The 26,214-nt window shown below is 38.8% G+C and overlaps 1 protein-coding gene across 1 annotated transcript in view; it reads right to left on the reverse strand.

The window, feature by feature from the left end:
* Positions 1-26,214, reverse strand: part of LOC126260225 (glutamate receptor 1-like) — a 1,552,181-nt gene that overhangs the window by 455,510 nt on the left and 1,070,457 nt on the right. Inside the window, exon 5 of the mRNA XM_049957528.1 lies at positions 25,624-25,756. Within this exon, the coding sequence (XP_049813485.1) occupies positions 25,624-25,756 (133 nt within the window). The remainder of the gene's footprint in view (positions 1-25,623; positions 25,757-26,214) is intronic.

Genomic DNA, 26,214 nt, shown 5'->3' on the forward strand with positions numbered 1-26,214 from the left:
TTTTACTTTTGATTATAGTTATTTTCATATTTTTCTGACGAAGTATTTCAGTGATAAATCTTTCAGAGTCCATGTTCACCAATTAAATCATGAGGAAACATACTCATATCACTACTTTTAGCTACAAGCTAGAAATAGCCACATAACGATCTTGGTTAGTACCGTATTAGTTTTTACCTAATGCAAAATTGTTCACCATTTCACATATTTACTAAATATGTGTGTTACTGTGACGCTTTATTTGATTACTTGCGCTAAGATCAAGTTTTCAGTTGAATACAGGGTCCTTAACATCGATATTTCAGAACTCAGTTTCATAGATCAGGGTTTTCCCTTCCTATTAATGATTGTAAGACAGTTTCGTGTTACTACGATCTACATATAAATAAGAACATTGTAAGTAGAGTCCTCTAAATTGCATACGCAACGTCGATATAGTAAATAAAAAAAATCATTCATTTGTCAGTTCTGCAAATGCACAAGAAATCTTTGCTGAATAAAAGATGAACATTTTCGTAGTACCTTTTGACTGCACGTTTTCATTTACTGCATTTCTTCCCTTCTCCGTCCAGTCTCAGTCCCTGTCCACCAATTCTATCCTCTCTCTCACTCTCTCTCTGACCCACACACACACACACGCGCTGAAGAGAGTAAAGGGGGAGGAAAAGAAACGCGCATATACCTACCAAAGAAGAAACAGGGAGAGAATGATAACGGCAGTAGGCAACGGTCACTGAAAGAGAGCGCCGTAACACCTTTTGCGTTTCCTGTGATTACGTTGTCGATAGGAAACTGGGTCTTCAGCAAGATTTTGATGTGCTGGGCTGTCAATACCAAAAGCAAGAATGGAGGGATTTATCATCGCGGACAGCAGTGTCATTAATGGTGTACCTGTTAAGTCGGTTACCCGGTTTCTGGCTTGATTACTAGATTTATAATGGAGGGACCTGAAGACAGTGCACGATAGTGCTGAAATCGATATCAGACTAGCGAGATCTTTAAATGTAGCTGAAGGATTCATTCACACTCCAAAGAAAACTTTTCACATATGCTGACTGCACGCAACTAGCCTCGCCGTTGCAGAGATACTCGTGTTTAGAAGCCACGACACAACAAAACTGCCCTACATAAGAGTCTCTTAAATTCATGGATTTCCCAAATAGCGGCCCGTAGTGTTGCTCGAAAGGTTCCCTGTATTTCATTTCTGAGGCGACCTTCACTTCATCACGGCGTCTAAGAGGTGAGGGTTATATTCAGTTTATTTCACTTTGGAAAAGGGTGCTCCGTTCGTCTCTTCTCTCCTTTCATACTTCCCTTACAGCGTTACGTGCCCGCTACGTCACCAGGCGGATTCGATCTCGCCGATACCAGTCAGCTGTTTAGCTGGTCTGGATAAAAAAAAAACAGGATAATATACATACAGAGTGGTCAGAAACAGTCTAAAAAGCTTGTAAGGATGTTGCATGGTAGGCTGTGGTGAGAAATATTTGTTAAGAAAAAAATTTGTGGTGTTACGCCGTTTCCGAGTTAATTAGCACTGGAGTTAGCAAATGGCGCAGTAGAGCGCGCAAATTCAAGCGACCCGCCAGGGGTGGTTTCGCCAAACGTGTTCTTCGGTTGGTTCATTAAAGCCGAACAAGAGAGCGATACACAAGTTTCACATCGGACGGTAGTAAGGATGGAAGCCAAGCCAAAGGCTAAACAGTCTCGTGCGCTATCATCTACGCTAAGAGAACAACTGACAGTGGTTAAGGAGCTTATTACAAAAACGGGACGAATCCAAAAACGGACTTGCTCTTCTCTACCACCTCATCTAAAAGTCGTACTGATTCGAAGAAATATCCATTTGAATACTTGCTCTTCTACAAAAAGTACAAAAAGCAGACGGGTCCTAGCTATTTCTACAAAAGCCAGACAAGTCCAGGGACGCAGGTTTCCTATTCTCATTTTGATGGACTGATTACCATGCATCACATTCAGAGGAAACGTTCCAGGATTGCGGACGCAGGGGAAATCGTAATCACGCGGCTACGTATGCTTACCAGTTCAAAAGAAGTAAGAAATATTCCAGTATGTAAGCTACCATTCCTTAGCTTTCGTGCAATAACAAAGCAGAACTGTGCAGAATCCAGAACAGTATTGTAAAGTAAGGACAGTCTCCGAAAGATAAAACAGGTTCCCGTAAAAACAGACCACGAAAGAAATCAGAGCTGATGGTCCAGATGACTATAAAGTCCGTTAAAGCAAGGCAATAACGCTAGTCTCTGCACGGTAATCCAAATCGAAAATACCTACCTAAAGATTTGACCATAAGCACTATATCAGTCTTCCTTATAAAAGCTGCTTGACAGTGTATAAAACTTTTAACATGCATTTTGGATACCACATGTCCGATTATATGTGGTTTACTGAACATCACAATAAAAGCTGAAGAGAGAGATTTTGAGAAGAGTCAATCACAAAAGCAAAACACAGTGTTCTTTAAATAGGCGGAAGCTTTTCTATGCACGAAACAAAACTATATTCTAAAAGCCAAAAAGGCTCATTAACTATATTTCATTTGGTTATACGCAAAATTTGCTCCTAAGGCACATGCAGCATTTACTGTGCAAGGCAATTACCGTACAGTGTTTTTGGGATTCACAGTGTGACACATGACTCAGCTATTTTGAAGGAAGGATCCTAGTGAACTCACATCCATGATTGTGAACTACATAAATAACATTCCATGGAGATGAATTTGTTCTGTTTGGTGATGTAAATCCTGGGCAGAACAAAAATAAAGTTATGGTTCAGTTCTTGTACAGTCAAGTGCAGATCGGGAAAATTGTTGAGGCCTGTACGTTCCCTCATCCATTACAAATGTAAATAATGAAATATGAGGATCTCGTAGTCATTAAACGTGCTACTGAGCCATTCTGTGTGAAAACGCCTAATCCTCCACGCAAAATGGAAAAGGTACGGTGATTCCCAATGATGTGGAAGATAGCTTTTTTTTTAGTCCCATTGCAAAAATGTTATTACTTTGGACGATAGACAGAGACATCCGACAGCAGAATATACTACTTTGGATCTATATCCGTTGTACGAAAAGAATTCAGCTACGTAGGCATCTGAAGCCAGAGGTTCTTTTATTTGAGGTAGTTCCTGGAAGAAGAAAATAAAGCCTTCGAAAAGTACTTTCTTTATGGTACTCTAGATGGAAACTATAATGGAGGGAATGGAAGTTGATGATAATAATAAAAATGATTATGTGAGAATTAATAACGACTAATAATTGGACATTAGGAATAACTACATCGCTATTTTCAGTTTGTTGTAAAGAAAATAATATTGTGTTTATTGATACATACTCCCAGACAACAATTTGAACACAGAAGGAAATAGTCCAGAGGAAAGTTTGAGACCGTTTTTTCTCTTAATTTTCTACAAGTATCGGACGAGTCCAAGGAAAAGATGTGTCTTAAGAATGAACTACAGATTTTACCCTTAAAAGGTAACATTAGTGACAAGGGTGTTCCTATTTAACGTGCTATAAGTACGATTTGGACGCGGTTCAAGCTTGGTTTTACATGGTGGGAGGTTCTTCTTTAATTCGTGAGAAATCACAGATTTGGACTGGTTCAATTTTTGTAATAAACCCCACAAATGTATTTGACGGGATGCTTGAATTCGCGCGCCGTGACCAAATTGGTTAACTTCAAAGCAAATGACCTCGGAAACGGCGCCAAGAATCGAATTTTTTTCTGGACAGTTATTTCTCAGCACAGCCTATCCTGAAACACCATTACAAGCTTTCAGGCTGTTTCTGACCACCCTGTACAAAACAACCAAAATATTCATAACGGTTATAAATTATAATTTCCGTATCGTTGTTCATAAAACAGGATTACGCGCCATGATATTATGGTTCTGAGCACTATGCGACTTAACTTCTGAGGGCATCAGTCGCCTAGAACTTAGAACTAATTAAACCTAACTAACCTAAGGACATCACACACTGAAAGGTGGCTACACTGAGCCACAGCGCCAGAGATCGCGCTAGAGAGTATTGTTCCCCCGCCTCCACTGGCAGTGATTATTGAGAACTCGTAGTAGTCAGTGCTTGGGGAGAGCTCGTGGTAGTCAGTGCTTGTTAAGAACTCGTAGCAGAGAGTGTTTGTTGAGATGTGCTAGTAGGGAGTGCTTGCTGAGATGTGATACTGAAAAGTTCTTGTTGAGATGTGGTAATAGCGAGTCGGTGTGGAGATATATTGTAATGATTAGAGTGATTTTGGTCAATATATGAAGGTAACGTTTTATGCAGTTGTTTGATGGGCTAGACAGCAGATGTTGTTCGAATGGAAATACTGTAATAATCAGAGTGCTTTTCGTCAATATATATATGAAGGTAAAATGTGTTGTTTTTCATTATTTCCATGTTTTAAATAATGCGTCATTACAGGTTCAGTCAACAAAGCATCTGGCTTGTGTTCTTGTATTAGAGTGTAATTCTGGTTCTCTTGAGTAATTATGGTATTTTTATTTTCTTTAATTAATTCAGTATAAATGATATTTAAAATTTCTTGTGTTATTGAAGAAGAACCGTGCCAGATGCGTACGTTGAGTCATACTTCCACACACAGAACAGTTACACTTATGCTTTGGTTTTGTAGGTTTTATAGTTGCTGGGGACTTAATTAATTAATTGTGTTAATGAAAATTTCCATTTCATTCTTTGTTATTGTTCTATGCAGTCAGATAGCGTAATAATACTAGTAAGGGCCAACCGTTTACGAGACTTTGTAAACGAACATTCAAATACAAAAAATTAAAAATTATTTGCATTATATTTTAATTAAGCCCCCATGCACGTGGCGACCGCTGCTTCCGATCGTCCCTTGGAATTCTTCTGATTGTAAAAATAGTAGTCTATTTTGCATGTGTAGATTTGGTAATTGTCATTCTTCTAATGGTATTTTATTTTGCAAAATTTAATTTTGTTATCTTGTATACGGGTTTGACAATTTTGTGCAGTTAGGAAGATTTCAATTGTTCGTTAATCGTGTTTGAGGGAAACATTTCGTGTGAATGCTATTGTTGGAGATAAAGTGTCATTGTGTGTAATTTTCATATAGTGACGAGTTTTGTATATTTTGTAAATGTTTACGCGATCAATGAAAAGGGCAAAAATGATGGATAGTCAGAATGACGAAATTGTTGACATGGCGAACTCGCCAACACAGGACAACAGTATGATGAATAATGAAGTTGAAAACAATTTAATAAGCAGGGAAAATAGTCCAGAACCATTTCAAATTTTTTCACAATCAGAAAATTTTCAGAATACGAGATTAACGACAGAAGATTCTGTAATAGTATCGAACACAGATAGCCTTACAGCTATGACGAAGGAAGCTGGTTTTGCGGGAAATGTTAGGGGCGAAAAGAATTTCGAACAAGTTAATATGGAGCAGTTGATGAGTGCAATATTAAATTTTCGATCTGAATTTAAAACTGAGATGGGAACAATGGGATCACAGTTACGATCTGATTTTAAAACAGAGATGGGAACTTTGGCAACATGGTTAGACTCACAAATGGAAACACGGATGGGAACAATGGAAACACGGTTAGACTCACTGGGATCACAGTTGGGATCTGAATTAAAAACAGTGGGATCACAAATAGGAACAATTAAAACAGAGATGGAAACAATGGAAACACGATTAGAATCACGAATAGGGACATGTTTCAAAAATATGAAAGATGAGTTAAAGAAAGAAATCAGAGAAGAAGTACAACCGATTTTGAATTCTCACAATAATAGATTAATTGCAGTAGAGATTAGGCAAAGGGAACAGGATAGAGAACAGGAAGAAAGAGATCGCGCGATAGTACAAAAATTTTCAGAGTTAAATTTACAACGTGCACACGATAAGGAAGAAATATTTGAGAGAATCGAGGAATCCGTACCAAATGACAGAATAAATAATCTAACACAACAATATGAACAGTTAACTACCAAATGTGTCAACACTGAAACCCGAGTCGCGACACTTACGGAAGACGTAAATAAACAGAAAGAAAAAATAGGTGACTTATCGGAAAGAGTTGAGGAGATTTCAGATAAATTGACAAGTCTTAGTTTACATGGGGACAGAGATTCGGATGATACAGCTCCATTACCATTTGCAGAAACCGAAGAGTACCAGAACATAAATAAGCATGTTGAAATTCAGGATAAATTTAATGAACGCGTGAAAAGGGAAGTTGAGGCATTACGAAAGCAAGTCAAACAAATTGAAGGGGAAATTGTAGGAAAAGACAGCGAAAGAAATTTGGAATCACAGATAGCAGAGGGGTTTGAAGAAAATAATTTGTTTCATTTACGGGATGCAACAAGAGAGCGCCAGGCGCGCGAACTTGATAATAATCGACATTCAAACTGGGACAGACGCGGTACGTCTTTGTCGCCACGACGCGAAAACTTTTTGACTGTTCGGAAATTTAAGATCTTCCGCAATTCTAAAAATGACATACATCCATGTGCATGGTTAGATCAATTTATGTATGCACTCCCACCAAATTGGCCACTAAGTCACAAACTGGAATTTATGTGTGGATATTTAGAAAACGAACCGGAGACGCGGATGCGTGCACTCATTAGAGATTGTAATAATCTGAATGATTTTTATCATGCATTTCTATCGGCATATTGGTCCGAAAACACGCAAGACAGAGTCAAACACAGTCTTATTATGCAGCGTAATTTCAAACAGTCTGAGTTCCGCACGCCAGCAGAATATTTTGAAGACATGATTCGAAAGAATCAGTTCCTTTCCAACCCTTACAGCCCGACTGAATTAATTCGCATTTGTTTAACTAAGCTGCCACAATCCATAAGACAAATTGCTTTAGCCGGAAGATGTAAAGACGACATTGAGACTTTTAAGACTTTGCTACAAGAACTTGAGTATGACAACGACGACGGGACTTCCTATAATTTTTTCAGTAGCAGTAATTACAATACATTTTCAGAGAAAAGGGATAGTGATCGGAACGGACGTTATATGGGTAACTTTGAGAATGACAGACGTAACAGACAGGACAATAGATACTAGCCTTATGACAATAACAGGCGTTCTAACAGAAATTACACAGACAATTATAATAACGGTAATTCCTACCGGAATGATCAATCATACGGAAACAGTAATCGGTATCGTCAAGACAGAAATTGTTCATACAGTAATAGAAATTCTTACTACAGAAATAACCAGGGTAGTAGATACAACAATAATTTCAGAAGTGACAGTCGAAATTATACAAGAAGTAGTTATGCAGACAGACAGGAAAACAGAAATTTTAATAACAGACACAACCAAGAATTTGCATCTAACAGACAGGAAGGACCTAATTGGCATCCTCCGCGTGACAGAAATTCAGAAAGACAAGTGGAAATAGTAGAAATTGATCCGCGAAATGACGGGAATAATCAAAGGCGTGACGCAAACAATCGACCATGACTTGCAGCTTCGGCTTCTGGCAGCAATATAGACGGTTCAGAAAGTAATGACACTTCGACTTTACACTACGTACGCCTGGAAGACATGAGAGACATTTTGTTAGACGAAAAGGAAACTAATGTAGACGCATTTTTACATCCTGTTATTGAAGTATGTGTGGGTAAGAATAAGTTCACTGCAGTTTTAGATTCTGGGAGCCCATTGAACGTCATTAGTGAATCAGTTTTTCGTATATGTGAAAGAACTATTGCCTGTCCTGTGTTACCTATTTCTAAAACTACAATTCGAGGAGCGATTTCTGGAAAAAGTGTGGAAGTTAAACAACAGACCAACCTAAATTTCATTTGTCAAGGATACGAATTTTCGGCTAATTTTATTATTGTTCCATTACTCAGTACACAGATTATATTCGGTATGGAGTTTCTTAACACACATAAGGCAATTTTGAACTTTAAAGAAGGAAGTGTGAATTTGACTGTTGCCGGAATGCCGAAATGTTTGAAATTTTTCGAGTGTTTAGCAAGATCTGAATCAGATACAAAATGTTTAAGGTTTCTTACTTCTGATGTTTTCGTTGAGCATTATGACGACAGTGTGTTTATTCATGACAATGACAATAGATACAGAGACGCGATGGAGGATATAATTAGTAGCGAAGAATCAATTAATGAATTGTTAAAAAAGCTGAAGTGCCAGATGACGTTGCAAAAGAAGAGCTGCACCATATTTTGACTTCACATGCTACAGTGTTTAGTCATCACACAGGAACTATACAAGGCTTACAATATTTATTTAAAGTAAAAGAACACACACCATTTCGCGGAAAAACGTACGCTATTCCTTTGGCTTACAGAGACAAGGTTAAGAATGAACTTCAATACATGTTAGATCAGGGCATTATTGAGCCAGCAGTCAGCCCTTATACCAGCCCATTACACGTTGTTCTTCAAAAGGATGGGTCAATTCGTTTGGTTCTGGATTCCAGACAGATAAATAATATCATCATTCCTGAAACTGACCGTCCACAAAATTTAGATGAACTTCTTCAACATTTCCATGGAATTAAGGTTTTATCCACGATTGATATCCGCGCAAGTTTTTGGCAAATAGAACTCCACCCTGATTGTAGAAAATACACTGCATTTTTAGCCTTTGGTAACTGTTATCAGTTTCGGAAATTGCCGTTTGGACTTACTGTATCTTCTGCAGCATTCATTCGTAGCTTAAATGAAATTTTACCTGTTTATCTTCGTGACAATATTACTTCATATGTTGACGATATTCTTATTGCTAAACATTCTTAGAGTGAGCACAACAAAATTTTGGATTCATTATTACGTATTTTTGCAAGAGTTGGCATTACAGTGAACTTGGAAAAATCTGAATTTGGTCGTTCAAAGATGAAATTTCTCGGTCACATTATTTCTACAGAAGGTATTCTTCCTGATCCAGAAAAATTAGACGCTATTCGTAATTATGCTGTTCCTATCACAAAACGTGATGTTCGTAGTTTCCTTGGTGTCTGTAATTTTCTTCGACGCTTTGTTAGGTTGGACGATTTGGCCACACCTCGTTTATGTGAACTATCTGGAAAGAAATCTAATTGGTGTTGGGATGAGGAAGCTCAGTCAGAATTTGAACAACTCCGTGATGCTTTAGTTGCTGCTCCACTTCTTTCGCATCCGGATTTATCTAAAGACTTTTGTTTGGCGACGGACTCATCATACAAAGGCCTAGGTGCACATTTTTTTCAAGAGATAGAAGAAAACGGCGTTGTAGTACAGAAGACTATTGCATTTGGAAGTCGTGTTCTCTCTAAATCCGAAAAGAATTATTCGATTACGGAACTTGAAGCTTTGGCTGTTGTTTGGGCTTTCACAAAATTTCGCACATTTTTGTTCGGTAGACATACTAAGGTTTACACTGATCATCGAGCTTTGGAATTTCTTATGTCGACAAAATTAACTCATGGCAGATTGTCACGATGGGCGTTGTACCTACAGGAATTTGATTTCAGTATTGATTACATACAGGGATCTTCAAATATTGTTGCTGATGCTTTATCACGTGCACCTATGGGTTTGAAACAAAGTGCTGAAGAGGACTGCAAAGAAAACCATTATTGTTTGATGTACATTCAAGGTTTTGCGTTTGAGAACTTTATCTCGTCTTCGCTCCAGGACATCGCTAAGGAGCAAAATAAGGATCCAATCTGGAAGGACATTAAGGAGAAGTGGAGGAGAAAGGAAAGCGTAGCGATTAGACAGCATTATTTAGTTCGCAATGACATTCTTTTCAAACGAAAATCGGTCGACAACTCTGTTTGGTTAGTTTGTATTCCTGATGAGTGGGTCAATAAATTGATTTGGTACACACATTTTAGTTATGCGCACTTTGGTCCCAGAAAATGCTTTCATAAATTACGAGAAAATTGCTACTTCAGTAATATGGAAAAACGCATTCGATCTGTTCTTGCCAAATGCAAATTATGTCAAAAGGCTAAGCCGCCAACTGTTTCTCACAGAGCACCGTTGTTTCCTATCATTCCAGCGAAATTAAAGGACATGGCTGCAGTCGATTTGTTCGGTCCAGTGGTTCGTTCTACTAATGGTTTTGCGTACATTTTCGTAGCAGTGGAATTGACATCAAAATATGTGTTACACCTTTACGCAAAGCAACAGCTCGTTCAGTATCTAATGCTTTCATCAAACATTTTCTTAAAGAAGTTGGTCATGTTGATAAGGTCATATCAGATAATGGATCACAGTTTCGCTCTAAAGTTTGGCTTCGTATTCTACGGGGTCGTAAGATTAAACCAATTTTTATTTCACTTTTCCACCCTCAATCTAATGCTTCAGAGAGATGTATGAAGGAAATCAATAAATTGTGCCGTCTTTATTGTCATCAGAATCACAGAACTTGGGATCAGTATCTTCATATTTTTCAAAACATTCTGAATGAACTTCCTAATGACTCAACTTCTTTACCGCCTCTATTGATATTAAAAAATAAAGTACCAACAAATCGCATTTCTGAAATCGTTCCTTTTCCGCCTTCACGGAAACTGCGGCATTCTGAAGTTGTCAACCTGGCTCTACGAAATATTGCGTCTGCGGCTGCTAGAAGAGAGAAATCAGCTAAACGTCCTGGTCGTTTAAAAATTTTGTCAGTTGGTCAAAAGGTGTTAATTAAGTCTCATCGTTTGTCTCATAAAGGAAAAGGCTTATGTCGCAAATTTTTTCTGCTTTATAACGGTCCATACAGAATTCGCAAAATTATTCATGATAACACTATTGAAGTAGAAACTCTTAAATCTCGGCGCTCTAAGGGAATACATCACATATCTAACGTTAAAATTTTTGTGGAATGACAAACTTTTGAGAAACTAACAGCTACATGTAAACATGCAGAGAATACAAGGATACCGCGCTGTGTTTTGGCGGCGGCACATACTCAAAGCAACAGTCAGTCTGCGCGCCGCAAAAGGCAGTCGTTGACCGCAAACAATCACTTTCTACGTCACGCGTCGACAGCTGATCGAGCGCTCAGTGCGAATGCACTGACAGACGTAAACAAATACACAGTCTAATTTCTCCGACTAAATTCTGTATAAAGCTATGGTGACTTTATAAATTATGTTATTAACGTTCAGTATTTTTCAGGATACGGTTGTGTAAAATATTTAAGAACTTCAGGTAAATTCTGTGTGTGTCCGACGTTAAGAGGACTTGCTATGGAGAAAATTTCAGGAAGAATGTAATTTCAAAAAAAAGAAGTAAAAAACTAAAAAAGGGTAACTATTAATTGAGTTTATTTTTCAGGTAACATAATTTCACTTAGGTACGTATTTTAGATGTAATTTGCTGCTCGCGATTACGTGATTCATACTTTGTGCTAATTTCATGTTCTATGAATTTACTTGTGAAGCGACGTGCTTGTGTACATTTGCTGATTTTGACAATTATTGATTAATGAACAGTGTTATTACTTGTGTATATTATGCATCGCTTGGCTGCTATGCTTTTTCACTGATGTCATATTTTTTAATTATGTGCCTGCTGTGCTTATTTATTTAAACTGTAATTGTCAACTGATTAATTGTGCTGACTGTGGTTATGAATGTAAGATATACTTTGTGATTTATCTGCTTGCGCCTTCATGTTTACTTGTTAAGATTACGTATGAACATTTATTTGCTTATGCTGATATATGATGATAATGACCTGTTTATTATGTAAGATACATATTTGCTGCTTTGCGTATGGATTGCATATTTACACATTTCTGTTTGTTGTCATAACTATTCTTTAATTTGCTATATATAGAAATGCTGATATGAGGTGTACGTACATGGAGTTTAGGTCACACCATGGTGTTAATTATAGATTGTTCGCTTGACGGAGCCTCGTTGTAGGAATTGTCTGCATCCACTTGTTGACATTCTGTTCTCTACTCTTATATTTACTCGCTATTGCATGTTTTGCTTACGCTCAGTGCCTGATATTTTTAAGATAAGAAAATGAACTGCTATAATGCTACGAACGACATTGGTACAAGAAACTGCATTGAAGTCACATGAGCTGGAGGTTTTATGGAATCTGTATAAATTTATCCTAATAGGAAGGAAGCTAACGACATGACATACCAACACTAGGGTTAGACCATTGACAGTTATTACACTGCATTCTTCGTGAGCAATTGAAATAGGAAGTGACACTTGACACAAGAAATACTCCACATGTTTGCTTCTGTTTGCCATGATTCTTGAAGTGGTGTACACACTGTGAAATATTATGATCATTAACACTCCGTAATCGTACTTAATTACTGAGAGTTATTCGAACTAAGTCTGTTAGAGGTCACGTATGCATTTCTTTTATTTAATGATGGACAAGGAACCAAAATGTATCTTATAATTTATAATGAGTAGAAGATTTGGGTCAGATGGATTACACAGAGGTTGTGTGTGGACACTGTGTCTTCGGATTGTATGGGATGCTGAATTGAAGTTTGCACTAGGATTTTGTCTGTACTTGTTCGAGGAGACTGACTAGAGGAAAGAGTTGTTATGGAAGTGAAATGATATTGGTGCTGAGGTTTATATATATCGACGTATTGAAGAGGTATGATTGAGGTATTGAGATTATGTGAAGTTGATGATTATTGGAGTTTTCGTGGACAAGAGGTAAGGTAAATGATATTGATGATCGACGTATTGAAGAGGTATTATTGAAGTATTGAGATTATGTGATGCTGATGATTATTGGAGTTTTGGTGGATAAGAGGTGAAGTAAGTGAGGAGCATTTTTTTTTTTTTTGTTGGTCTATATGGAACAAGGAGGATAAAGATGGCAGACTAGAACACTAAAGTAGAAGGAAGATAGTCTATACACACACTTTGTTAAATCACTAAGCAGTATATACTTTTTTTTGAAGAGAGGAAGTATTTGCATATCTTGGCTCACTGACAGTTGTTCAGCAACCGTACAATTTGATCTGGCTTGGCAAACATTGGTCTTGACATGATGACTATGACGCTGACTAACTATTATTGACTGTTATACATTGCTGCCACTACTACTTGATACACATGATGAACATAAAATTTTGACAGAATTGCATTTACACAGTTAACACTATTCAATTACACAGTAGCACTAATGTGGATGAAAGATGAGTGAGTGTTTTTTGTGTGTTTTCCTTTCCCTATCCCAAATTGGTACCAACCTATCTCCTAAATATTATTTTACTTGTTGTTGTGGCTTGCACTGACACCCATAAAAATTATAGGTTTACTGATATTTGTGTATTTGTAATATTTAATATGACAATTATCTGATATCATTTGTGTGTTTATTATGATTTGTATGTTTAGTGTAAAAGCATTGTATGTGTATTCAAACTATTGTTCATGCCTGAACTGTCTGATTAGTGATGGTGCTGCACTTTTCAACATGATGTGTGACATTTAGTCATGTTTAATTTCTGCTTTATGAACAGTGTGATTAGTGAAAGTGAATATTATGGACTGCGGTCAGCACCTGTTCAACATTGCTGGGTGCCACTGATGGACTGTTTCTACTGAAAAGATGTCACCTGTTGCTGTCTGCACCTGCTCAACATTGCTGGTGCCACTAATGGAACTGCGTATACTGAAATGGTGTTACTTGTTGATGTCTGCACCTGCTCAACATTGCTGGGTGCCACTGATGGACTGCTTCTACTGAAAAGATGTCACCTGTTGATGTCTGCACCTGCTCAACATTGCTGGGTGCCACTGATGGACTGCTTCTACTGAAATGGTGTTACTTGTTGGTGTCTGCACCTGCTCAACATTGCTGGGTGCCACTGATGGACTGCTTCTACTGAAAAGATGTCATCTGTTGCTGTCTGCACCTGCTCAACATTGCTGGGTGCCACTGATGGACTGCTTCTACTGAAAAGATGTCACCTGTTGATATCTGCACCTGTTCAACATTTCTGGTGCCACTGATGGAACTGCTTATACTGAAATGGTGTTACTTGTTGATATCTGCACCTGTTCAACATTGCTGGTGCCACTAATGGAACTGCTTGTACTGAAATGGTGTTACTTGTGGGTGTCTGCACCTGTTCAACATTGCTGGTGCCACTAATGGAACTGCTTATACTGAAATGCTGTTACTTGTTGGTGTATGCACCTATTCAACATTACTGGGTGCCACTGATGGACTGTTTATACTGAAAAAATGTCACTTGTTGGTATTGGCACCTGTTGACCATTGCTGGGTGCTACTGCTGGAACTGTCAACTACTTGTTTCTTGGGCTATGGAAAGCGTTTATGTGAATATTTGTATATAAACTGATTTTTTGTGTATTACTGTTTGTGAAAAGTTGTGAGACTCTTACCTGCACATATTCGTCATTGCTGACGCTATTGATTGAACTGTTTAACCACATAATACTTGTGTAAACTGTTATGTAAAATCACATGTATGAAAGAATTTGTATTGCTTACTGTATTTTATATATTAGGTTATTGAAAGGTCAGTGCAAAGCCAAAATTTTATCTAGTTATATGATATTTACGCATTAATATTATCTTTTATTTTTGTCTGTATTTTTTTTGACGAATTTGGTGGTATTTTCACCACCAATGCTGGCAAAAATACCATCAAATTCTAGCCGTGGAGGAAGGGCATATGAGAGGTGGCTACACTGAGCCACAGCGCCAGAGATCGCGCTAGAGAGTATTGTTCCGCCGCCTCCACTGGCAGTGATTATTGAGAACTCGTAGTAGTCAGTGCTTGGGGAGAGCTCGTGGTAGTCAGTGCTTGTTAAGAACTCGTAGCAGAGAGTGTTTGTTGAGATGTGCTAGTAGGGAGTGCTTGCTGAGATGTGATACTGAAAAGTTCTTGTTGAGATGTGGTAATAGCGAGTCGGTGTGGAGATATATTGTAATGATTAGAGTGATTTTGGTCAATATATGAAGGTAACGTTTTATGCAGTTGTTTGATGGGCTAGACAGCAGATGTTGTTCGAATGGAAATACTGTAATAATCAGAGTGCTTTTCGTCAATATATATATGAAGGTAAAATGTGTTGTTTTTCATTATTTCCATGTTTTAAATAATGCGTCATTACAGGTTCAGTCAACAAAGCATCTGGCTTGTGTTCTTGTATTAGAGTGTAATTCTGGTTCTCTTGAGTAATTATGGTATTTTTATTTTCTTTAATTAATTCAGTATAAATGATATTTAAAATTTCTTGTGTTATTGAAGAAGAACCGTGCCAGATGCGTACGTTGAGTCATACTTCCACACACAGAACAGTTACACTTATGCTTTGGTTTTGTAGGTTTTATAGTTGCTGGGGACTTAATTAATTAATTGTGTTAATGAAAATTTCCATTTCATTCTTTGTTATTGTTCTATGCAGTCAGATAGCGTAATAATACTAGTCAGGGCCAACCGTTTACGAGACATAGCGTAATCGGACATACAGCTACGAAAAATAAAAATTATTTGCATTCTAAAATAATTAAGCCCCCATGCAACACATCCATGCCCGAGGCAGGATTCGAACCTGCGACCCTAGCGGTCGATTGGCTCCAGACTGTAGCGCCTAGAACCGCATGGCCACTCCGGTCGGCGCTATGATATTACTGTGAACTTATGTGTAGATGTTTCGTGTACCGAAATGTGTTTGAAATATGTTTTTTGTAGAACACTGCGGTGGTGTGATAAATTTACAACTCTTGTTCAAGTACACAATGACTTTTGCAAATGAATTCTTACAGATATTGTGACGAAAAGGCGCCGAAGGCACCGAAATTATATCTGTAGACAGATTTCCAAGTAAAGGGTAGTCATTTCTTCTCACCATCGTGCAAAGCCTTAACGAGAATGGAAGTCTGACATCGAGGAAAAATATTCCACATAAGAAAGCTGGCTATGTAGCAGTGGAAACAGCAATTCTTAGAAATACTGCAATGAAGCAAGGAGAGACAGTTTCAACTAAAGTGTTCTACGTATTCGATACAAACGTGAATATCACCGTTTTGTGTCATACGTTATTCAGATCAGCCATCGGACAACATACATTTTCGACGATGGCTCACCTGAAGTTGACTGGCAGGTGTTCAGTTGAAATTTCGTGGAGTGAAGATTACGACGGGCGGCTGCAATCTCTTCGAACATTTAATTCGCCGAGAAAATTTTAAATTTCACAATACACACGTGATTAAATATATATTTTCTCGGCGAAAAAAATTCCTCATTTGTTTGGGCACAACGAAGGAGAATAAATTTGAAATTACTGTTTAATTTTTTTAATCTGACCTTGTTAAAATTACGAATGTCATTCTAAAAGTAAAGAGAGCGACAAAGACGCTATATGGGACTAATCTTATTTTAAAACCTCTTCGATAAAGCCTGTAAAGCAGGGACTAAAAAGTGCCGATGCACTCACAGTAGAAAAAGCAGTGTACATATTTCAATACGATGGCGATATCGTTGTTGTAGATGGAGCTTAGGACAGTGCAGACTTTCACCTAGGAATGCTCAACGAAGCATACGAAGAAGGGGCCATCAACTAACACGCAAAAGATAGAAGGCATGTAGCAGAAGAAAAAAAAAATTAGATAAACCGTGATCCAACAAAAATGATATGTGACACTTTCAAATACTTGGTAATATGGTTGTCATGCAATACCAGAAGTACACTTAGCATAAATAACAAAACAGGCCCATGGAAACCAGCAATACGACAGCTTAACTCCATTCTCTTGACTAGCAATATAACAGGAAGGATGAAACAAACAGTATGTAAAGCAACTGAGAGTTTGATTTGCAGGAGTATAAGAGAGATAGTGGAAATTAACGCTTTGAAAAGAAGTCCTGGCATTTTGAGCTCGGGATAGAAGAAGAGTATTGCAAGAAGACGTCATGGTAGCCAGCAGTGTGGTAAATCGACGCAATAGAAATAAACAGTTATTGTGGCTAGACCACCAACAAAGGATGGATGACAAAACGGGTTTGGAAATGGATTCCACAAGGAAGAATGAAGAGAGGTGGGCCAACAACACGGAAGGTTACTACGAGAGAATGTCTGCCAGAGACCTCCAGGAAGGGGACCAACTGAAAAAGAAAAGAGATGCAACGAGGGACTGGAGAAGTGGCGTAAGTAACACTTGCGATATGATAGGAACTGAAGGTCGCGGAACTAATATGATGGGATCAGTAGCACATATCTGTGGCACCAACGAGACTCGTTTAATCATTCACGTCGTAAAAGCAGTATTCCACATTGGGCAAAGTGCTAGTAGATGAACTGTGTGTGTCGTGTACGAGCAGGAGTTAATACGGATGAGAGATGAACTTCAGCGGCTGATGGCGAAGTATAAGCGATGCTGCGCTGGTGGAGCGTTTGCTTCATTTTCACGAGGCTAGTGCATCTCTTCGCTTCTGACGGGTCCTCGTAGGGAGTGGAGGACAGAATTTAGAGGGCCGCTCGGCGGACGGATGCCGGTCCATTAGGCGGCGCTTTGATGTCAAAAGGTGTAGCGGCGAACCATCTCCAGACAGTACATGATACACTGCCGCCCGCCGACGGCTGGTCGGGGCTGAACTGGTGAACGACCCGATACGGTGTTGTCGCTGTCAAGGAACATGGAATGAATTTATTTTTAAAATGCACACACGAAGACTCAAGTTTATTGTGTCGACATGGAGCAGTGAGCTTTGTAACTTATATTCAATATTCTTCTATCGAATTATGCTTTAACATGATGATTCCTCACTTGCAGACATAGTTTTACTGCGGAGGTATGTAGCCTTTTCTCAGTTTCACAACTAATTAAAAAAAAAAAAAAAACAAGGTCTCGCAGTCGTCGTTGGAATATCGTGGACTTGGTGCAGTACGAGCAAAATGTGATACAAAATAAAAATCATCTGTAATTCTCAATGCTTTCAACTTCTAAATAGCTACGAATGTCAATTTCGGTCATCCTCGTCAGTTTAATGCATTTCAATACAAAACAACGTTCTAGGCAATGTGATGGTAGAGGAGGAATTGTAGACCACGTATTCCGCTCCATTGTTGCTTCTGCTCTTTTACATGTGAAGAGAGAAAGTACTTGCTGTAGTGGACTGACAAGGCAGCCAGTCCACAGAGACGGGTAGCCGAAAGGGCACACGTACACACACGCCGACTGGCGCGAAGTCTGGAACAGGATACGTGATGAATGTGATAAAGAAAAGAACGTAGTTACTAGAACTTTTATATCGTCCTTTGGTATACAGAATTCTTGATGCTACAAGTGAGACTATTTTGAGATACATGCAATGGTACAAATGGCGCCTTGCTAGGTCGTAGCCATTAACTTAGCTGAAGGCTATTCTAACTGTCTCTCGGCAAATGAGAGAAAGGCTTCGTACGTGTAGTCGCTAGCAATGTCGTCCGTACAACTGGGGCGAGTGCTAGTACATCTCTCGAGACCTGCCGTATGGTGGCGCTCGATCTGCGATCCTGACAGTGGCGACACGCGGGTCCGACATGTACTAATGGACCGCGGCCGATTTAAGCTACCACCTAGCAAGTGTGGTGTCTGGCGGTGACACCACACTTGCAGTAATGTAGATTCAAAGCTGTACGGTTTCAGTAACTGTAAATGAAATATTTGCGAAGGAAATCGTCAACAATGGTGGTTCTTGGCGCTCACTATATGATACACTGGACACGAATTTGTGGTTGTGTGTGTGTGTGTGTGTGTGTGTGTGTGTGAATTCCTAAGGGACCAAAGTACTGAGGTCATTGGTCCGTAGACTTACACATTACTTAAACTAACTTATGCTAAGAACGACACATACACACACACACACACACACACACACACACACACATCCATACCCGAGGGAGGACTCGAACCTCCAGCGGAAGGGGCCGCGCAGTCCGTCACATGGCGCCTCTATCGCAAGAATTTATCTATGCAGCACAACAGTAGCGCATTATATGAAGATGACATTTTCTTATCTAGTTCAGTTAACACAACCATCTTTCTCTGAAAATACTGATTACCTGGTGTGAAATATAAAACAAAACAAAAAAAGCCATCACTCACGAAAACCCTAAAAACGTTTTCTCGAAATTCCTCAATGAAGATGTATTTCAAAACATCTCAATGCTCAACAGTTCCTTTCACGACAGTAGTTTACGGTTAAGATTGTTTCTGAGATGAATGAATGGGTTTGGGATTGTTCATAGGTCTTCTTAACGTCTATAAAGACTTTCTACGATTTATTAGTGCATAGATGAAGTTAATGGCAAGCATTTTACCTGCATACGTTTCATTAAAACGAACGTTCAACGGTTTTTCTCAGGCCCTCATTGCATTGCGTCCATCAGATGCACTTCCAGTGCTATTTTCAAGACAAACTTCGAAACATTCGAGAGAGTTAATTATGTGTGAAACAAGTTTTATTCTTCGGATATTATTCAACTTTGCTATAGTCCATCGATTCAAAAATATTGGTTCAAATGGCTCTGAGCACTATGGGACTCAACTGCTGTGGTTATCAGTCCCCTAGAACTTAGAACTACTTAAACCTAACTAACCTAAGGACATCACACACATCCATGCCCGAGGCAGGATTCGAACCTGCGACCGTAGCAGTCGCACGGTTCCGGACTGCGCGCCTAGAACCGCGAGACCACCGCGGCCGGCCAAAAGTATTGTTCATTTCCAATCCAAACTCACTATTTCATCTGATTCTTTAGTAACACACCAAACCGTAACGTAACAACAATACATGATTCCTACATCGGCGGATAAAGCAGTTAAAACAGTCAGTTTTAGCGAAAGGATTTTGATTTCTAACTCGTTTTCGCGGCACGCCTATCTTTTGTGGCGTTTATGCATTTAGTCTGCGACATTTTCTTTGTTCTTATGATAACAGACTGAGAATATTATTCTTTAAGGGCGCCTTACAAATGTTCCATACTTGTGAAAGCTACGTGGAATTCAGTTTATATTTATTCTGTGACTCTGCTCCAGCCTCGTTTGGTAAGGCAACGTAAGTTGGAGGAACTTTAGAAGAGTCCATTAGCCGACAAATGGACGTAATCATGTACAGTATTCTACAGTTTTTGTGCCATACTCGCACATAAATAAGATCTATACCTGTATCACCGATGTATTAGAATGTTAAATGAAGCTGAAAGCTTAAGATATGTGCTTGAAAATAACCCACGATTGAAACTGACCGATTGCACGAACAAAAAACGAACAAAGATTACTTGGACAACGTTTTCATTCTAAAAACACGTCGAGGCTATGGACCCCCACAAAAATATTAAAAATATTAACTTTTGTCTTAGTTTTGGTACTATTGTACGTTTTAGATCTTAGCCGTGTGTTTTGTTTATTCACGGACGTCTAGCACAAAACGACAAACACTCAAGACACATTTCATTCGAACTCGACTGCAGTTCCCTGCCGGGCATATGAGGTAACACGACAAAAAGAAAAAGCCGATTCAACCGATTGCATGAGCTCTATTGTTGAGAGAGGAATACATGTCTCCTTAATTGCCTGTAAATTACAGCCGAGACCTCACATTATCAGTATTGGATCAAATGAAAGTAACTGCACCTGTTAATTTATGTGAAATGAACGCTCAAGAATTTATGTTAAGAAGACGTGCGCACATATAGCTCACTTTCTGTGTGCGCACACTCTAATGTGAGCCTCGTAAGATAAAAACAAGTTCGAAATAAACAAATATTAGTAGAACAGAAACATAGGTTGTTTTTCAACCTTATGCATTTGCATACAATGGCACTATATCGATGTATTATTTAATGAACTGATGAGTTCCAGAAAAGAAAGGAATCAATCATCAAAGTATTCAGTAAATATTATTAACTTCAGTACAAAAAATGTACGTTTAAAAAACCTCATTATTTCAATTTTGAAAATAACATTTTGTAACTGTATATAATTCAACGTAATACAACTGTTACAGTAAAAAAAATACTTTGTAAGAAAAACATTCGTTTTTTTAAAGAAGTAGTGTAAATGAATTTTGAATATCCCTCTAAAAACGATCACTGTTGTTATGTTACTTCGTTATGGCATCATCAGTCAGTAAACTATCTGTGTACATTTCCTTCTTATATCATTAACGAAAACTTTATCTCAAATTGGTTTTCCCTAGATTAAAAATCTGAAGATATCCCATCTGGCCACAAGGAGTCAATAGTTTTGTGGATCGTGATTTGAGTCCGCAACTCGTGGTCGTGCGGTAGGGTTCTCGCTTCCCACGCCCGGGTTCCCGGGTTCGATTCCCGGCGGGGTCAGGGATTTTCTCTGCCTCGTGATGACTGGGTGTTGAGTGATGTCCTTAGGTTAGTTAGGTTTAAGTAGTTCTAAGTTCTAGGGGACTGATGACCATAGATGTTGAGTCCCATAGTGCTCAGAGCCATTTGAACCATTTTGAACCATTTGATCGTGATTTGGACAAAGTTATTTGTGAGATAAATAGGCTTCCATGAAATCGAACTCATTTACGCTCACAAAATACCGTTCACTATTCTTTGTAAAGTCGTAGAGATTTTGTCAATCGAAGTGCCATACTTTTGACCGAGTGCTACTGCGAATTTGACGTAACGGAGCACGAGGTTTGAAAGTAGATTCTATAATAATCTGTATGAGTTGTACACTGAAAAACTCAGGGGATTATGCTGTAATGCGCCAAAATTTGTGTTGCGTAAAATCTGCGTTACTAATAGGTGCACTTCTTATTATCAAAATTTGATGGTGTGAACGAAAACTAGGCTTTAATTAGTAGGTTGGAAAGTGTACTTATCTGTTGGAGAGATTATTGCCTGAAAATATCTGAGCAGCAGAATCCGTTCAAAGTGAGCGAATTTACTACGTACGGACGACTGCAGTGTTGCGGCTTGCGGCAAAGACAACATCTATTGCGCAACTGGCCACCAAAAAACTCCAACGACAGCCACAAACAAAAACCAACTATTATTAAAAGAGATAACTCGCGTTACTATGTTTGATTACCGTAAATGGTTCTTGGTTTGTTCCTTGAGAAATTCAGTTAGTTGTTGTTGGTTGATAGCCGGAATAAGATAAGTCCGAATCGGTATTACGTTCGTGAGTGTTTGAGTCAAACGCTACAGTCGTTTAGGAGAATTTCCTGAGATTGTTATCGTTTTGTTTGAAAGATATTTACACCTATCCGTGATAATTTTGCTCTCAATTTGTGGGGCGAAAAGCTTCAACTGATTGATTTGTGCGGGACCTTAGAATTTTGTGAGAGGCAGCAGTATTGGCTACGGTTTAATGTAGTTTAGGATTGGTTTCACATGGTTGATAGTTGATGCCCAAACAGTTACCTAACGATGTGTTGCTTGAAAACCAATCGTTAGTAGGCGATCCATTTCTCCGTTAGGCTGGAGGTTCTCCATGTTGTTGTGGGAGGTAAGTGACGTTATCACTTGAAGTCCTTAGTTGGATTTGAAGGTGGAGAAAGCACGCACTTAGGAAATAGTGTCTCTGCGTTACTGTATTAGTGGTTTTGAAGGTGAAGGGAAGCACTTAGGGAAGAGTGACTTTGTGATATTGTGTTAAGGCGTATTTCGTGACTTCAGCTTAAGTGTCGATGTATTTTAGTTAATCTTTGGAAATCTCTGTATAGATGCACCGAGAGTGTTAGCTTTGTAAATAGGAGAACGGACGTCCCGCGGTACTACGTAATATAATGATAATCACTATATGTTAGTAGGAGATTTGCAAGCGCGGTCTCGAGCTTAGTAGCTTTTCCAATAAAACCCTAAACGACAAGGCAAGAATCATTGTTACTGAAGACACTAATTGTCTCTCTTATCGTACGAGTGCTGTGTCTTAAATAATTGCAGTAGTGTTGGGTCCGTTGAGTGTAAACGCCTGAAATGGAATTTTGTGTCTATATTAAAGTCTAACCAGTTTAAAAATCACGGTGTCACCCAGGAATTTTATTTAAACTTTTTTTTTTTTTACTTTTTTGGTTGGAGGGGTATGTTTGATTGGCAAGCACTCGTAAAATCAAGACTGATTGTATGTGGGCATGAAAGACAACAACCAGGAAAGAGAGAACAGTTTCTGTTTTAAAAATACTGTCCCGAGTCTGATATTCCCCATATTTAATATTCAAAGCGATTTGAAAAGTAAAGTTCAGTTTTATAGCAATCGAATAATTTGCAAGTGTCGTAAAGTAATGTGGTAAAATGAAATCAAAGATTAGATAAAGAAAATTCCTCGAGGTTATAAAAAAGCAAAGATATTAGTTCCCATAGAAATAGGAATATCAGTTCAAATCTGCTAATTTCCAAAGAGAGAAACTATTCCATATATTTTTATTTAAAAGGGAAGGAAATTATACCCAGGAATTTATTTAATTTTTGAAAGAATTATAATTTACTGATTTCTGAGAAAGTGACAATTTTAAAACGAATTAACACGTTGGTATTCAAGTTACGCAATATAGCTGTAGAGTGCTTGCTACATACAGAAGTTTTCTTGATTACTAACGTCAGGTAAACAAGAGAGTAAATTATGTCTCTGAAATGGCGACATAAAATAAATAATATTTGAAAGTGCAGACCAGATTACTGCAGATAGCTGGTTATAAGTAATTCCGATATGGTTTTGAATTGGAAAGGATATCATCGACCAGAAAGCACGTGTTTTTTTTATAAAAGAGTCGGACATCTCTGTTACACCACAGCTTAGTGAGGTGTGTTGTCGAGTAGTAGAGTTACACGCTGGAAGATTTTATTTTACTACTGTGAGTGCTGAACTTGAATATATGATTTTCTATCCAACGTGTTCTATAGTGCACAGCATTTTCCATTGAAGCTGAGCTCATCTTTGGTGGTAATTATTCGTACGAACCTCTTAGATATTTTTAGAGTCAGATAACGTATTAATATCATTGCTGTCATGGTCTGGTAGCTACCACTAGCCCGTCAAACCACAAATAATATCTGTGGCAACTATATAGTACAGAATATCTTCATAGTGGTAAGTAGTGTGGGCTGTATCGAGAGAATTTCAACATCCAAGTAAAACTGTCTGCGTTGTATGTGGACAGTCGTTATTTATAATACAGAACTTTTTTTTTATTGTTAGGGGGCTGATCGTGTCTGTGGGGTGGCGCAGGGCAAAGCCCATCAAAAAAATTCTGTTTACGTCCGTTACGTTTTTAAGACGACCTGCGTCACCCACTTGAAACAAGGACATAGCTCTTATTCTACATATGCTGGTGCGGGCCTCTATGTGCAGCCTTACAGTGTCTATTACATCTATGATGTATGTTGATTCTAGGTTACTAGTACACTACTCACATTTTCAACGTGTTCATTCAGTCAGTTCCTTGATCGTCTGTTATTTTATTCAATCCGCACAATTTCAGGGATTAACTGCCAGCTATGTACCTGGAGTGTACTACCTCCTATTGCTTTGTTTTATTAAATCTGTTTCTGTCAAAAAATATCTGGGGAAGGGTCTTACACTCAAAATACTACGTACGAAGATATACAGGGTGATCAAAAGGTCAGTATTTTTTTGGTCCTAATAAAACCCCATATCATTCCAAGCATTTATGTCAATTTGTACCTCTCTATCTACATTATTCCGTGATTTATTCAGTTTTCAAAGTTATGCTAACTTTTTGATCACCCGGTATACAGAAATTTTGATGTATTTATTATCTTAGGTTTGTTGTCATACAGCAACAAACCGCAAATATTGATTAGTTTATACGTTCAGGTACATGGAAAGGAATCTATGCAGTCATTAAAAATCTTTTTACATACCTTGAAAATCTGAATATATGTGGTCTAAGTGCTACAAATAATTCACTTTTTCAACAGCTTTCGTGTGTGTTTACGTACGTCCACCTCCAGTAAAGATGTTCGATTCTGAAATGTTTCTGAGAAAATACTGAAGTTAAACAAAGTCTAGCTCGGTGCACGTAGACTGTGTTGTCAAACGGCAAGTTCATACATATATGAGTGGTTTACTTAACATTACACGTAAATTTACAGTTTGTTGCCAAATGCCGGCCGGAGTGGCCGTGCCGTTCTAGGCGCTACAGTCTGGAGCCGAGCGACCGCTACGGTCGCAGGTTCGAATCCTGCCTCGGGCATGGATGTGTGTGATGTTCTTTGGTCAGTTAGGTTTAATTCGTTGTATGTTCTAGGCAACTGATGACCTCAGAAGTTAAGGCGCATAGCGCTCAGAGCCATTTGAACCATTTTTTGTTGCCAAATGGCGACATCTTGAATAAGAGGGTTCAACGTGTTGAGAACACGCTTGAATAGAGACTCTCATGGGAACACACGAATTTGGTCACAGTTCAAAACAGACTCTCAGACTCTCACGCCCCACTGTAATTTGTTGAGTGGATGCTGCCTACCTTGACGGCTGTTGATGTCTGTAAATGTTAAATTTACCATTGGAAGATCGACGAGTGGCGTAATTGATTTCTATTGCTAAATGGGGTACTATTCGGTTAACTAGGTTGGCGACTGGCTCCTTGTTTCCCTGAGTGCTGCCTGAGGGCAAGCTGCGACGCTCACCTGTTAATCTCCTCAATGCTGTGGAGGAAGTCCATCGCCTCCGAGGTGTTTTGGACGCGCTTCACCGCCTCCACCTGGATGGAGTCCTTCCCCGGCCGCAGGCTCTGGTATATCTGCTGCAGCCGCAGCAGTCCTGCGAACAGGGCATCAGATCAGTCGAGTGGCGCTCAGCAACGTCACATTAAAAGTTGTCGAATGCTACATACACACTAAAAAAATGTTCAAATGTGTGTGAAATCTTATGGGACTTAACTGCTAAGGTCATCAGTCCCTAAGCTTACACACTGCTTAACCTAAATTATCCTAAAGACAAACACACACACTCATACCCGAGGGAGGTCTCGAACTTCCGCCGGGACCAGCCGCACAGTTCATGACTGCAGCGCCTTATACCGCATTCACACAAGCATTCTTTCCAACAATCAGAAATGAAGCTATCTGAATGTCAGCAAGAAGTGTCACCTTGCAGCGGAATTTGTGCCGATTTGAAACTTTTTCACGACCCGTCCTCACAGTTTTCCTTCCTTTCGTACCACTCCCCTACCTCCGAAATTTTACCTGCCTGCCTTGAGAAATTATCAGTACTGGAAG

The sequence above is a fragment of the Schistocerca nitens genome, chromosome 5 (assembly GCF_023898315.1).
Source record: "Schistocerca nitens isolate TAMUIC-IGC-003100 chromosome 5, iqSchNite1.1, whole genome shotgun sequence".
Classification (NCBI taxonomy): Eukaryota; Metazoa; Arthropoda; class Insecta; order Orthoptera; family Acrididae; genus Schistocerca; species Schistocerca nitens.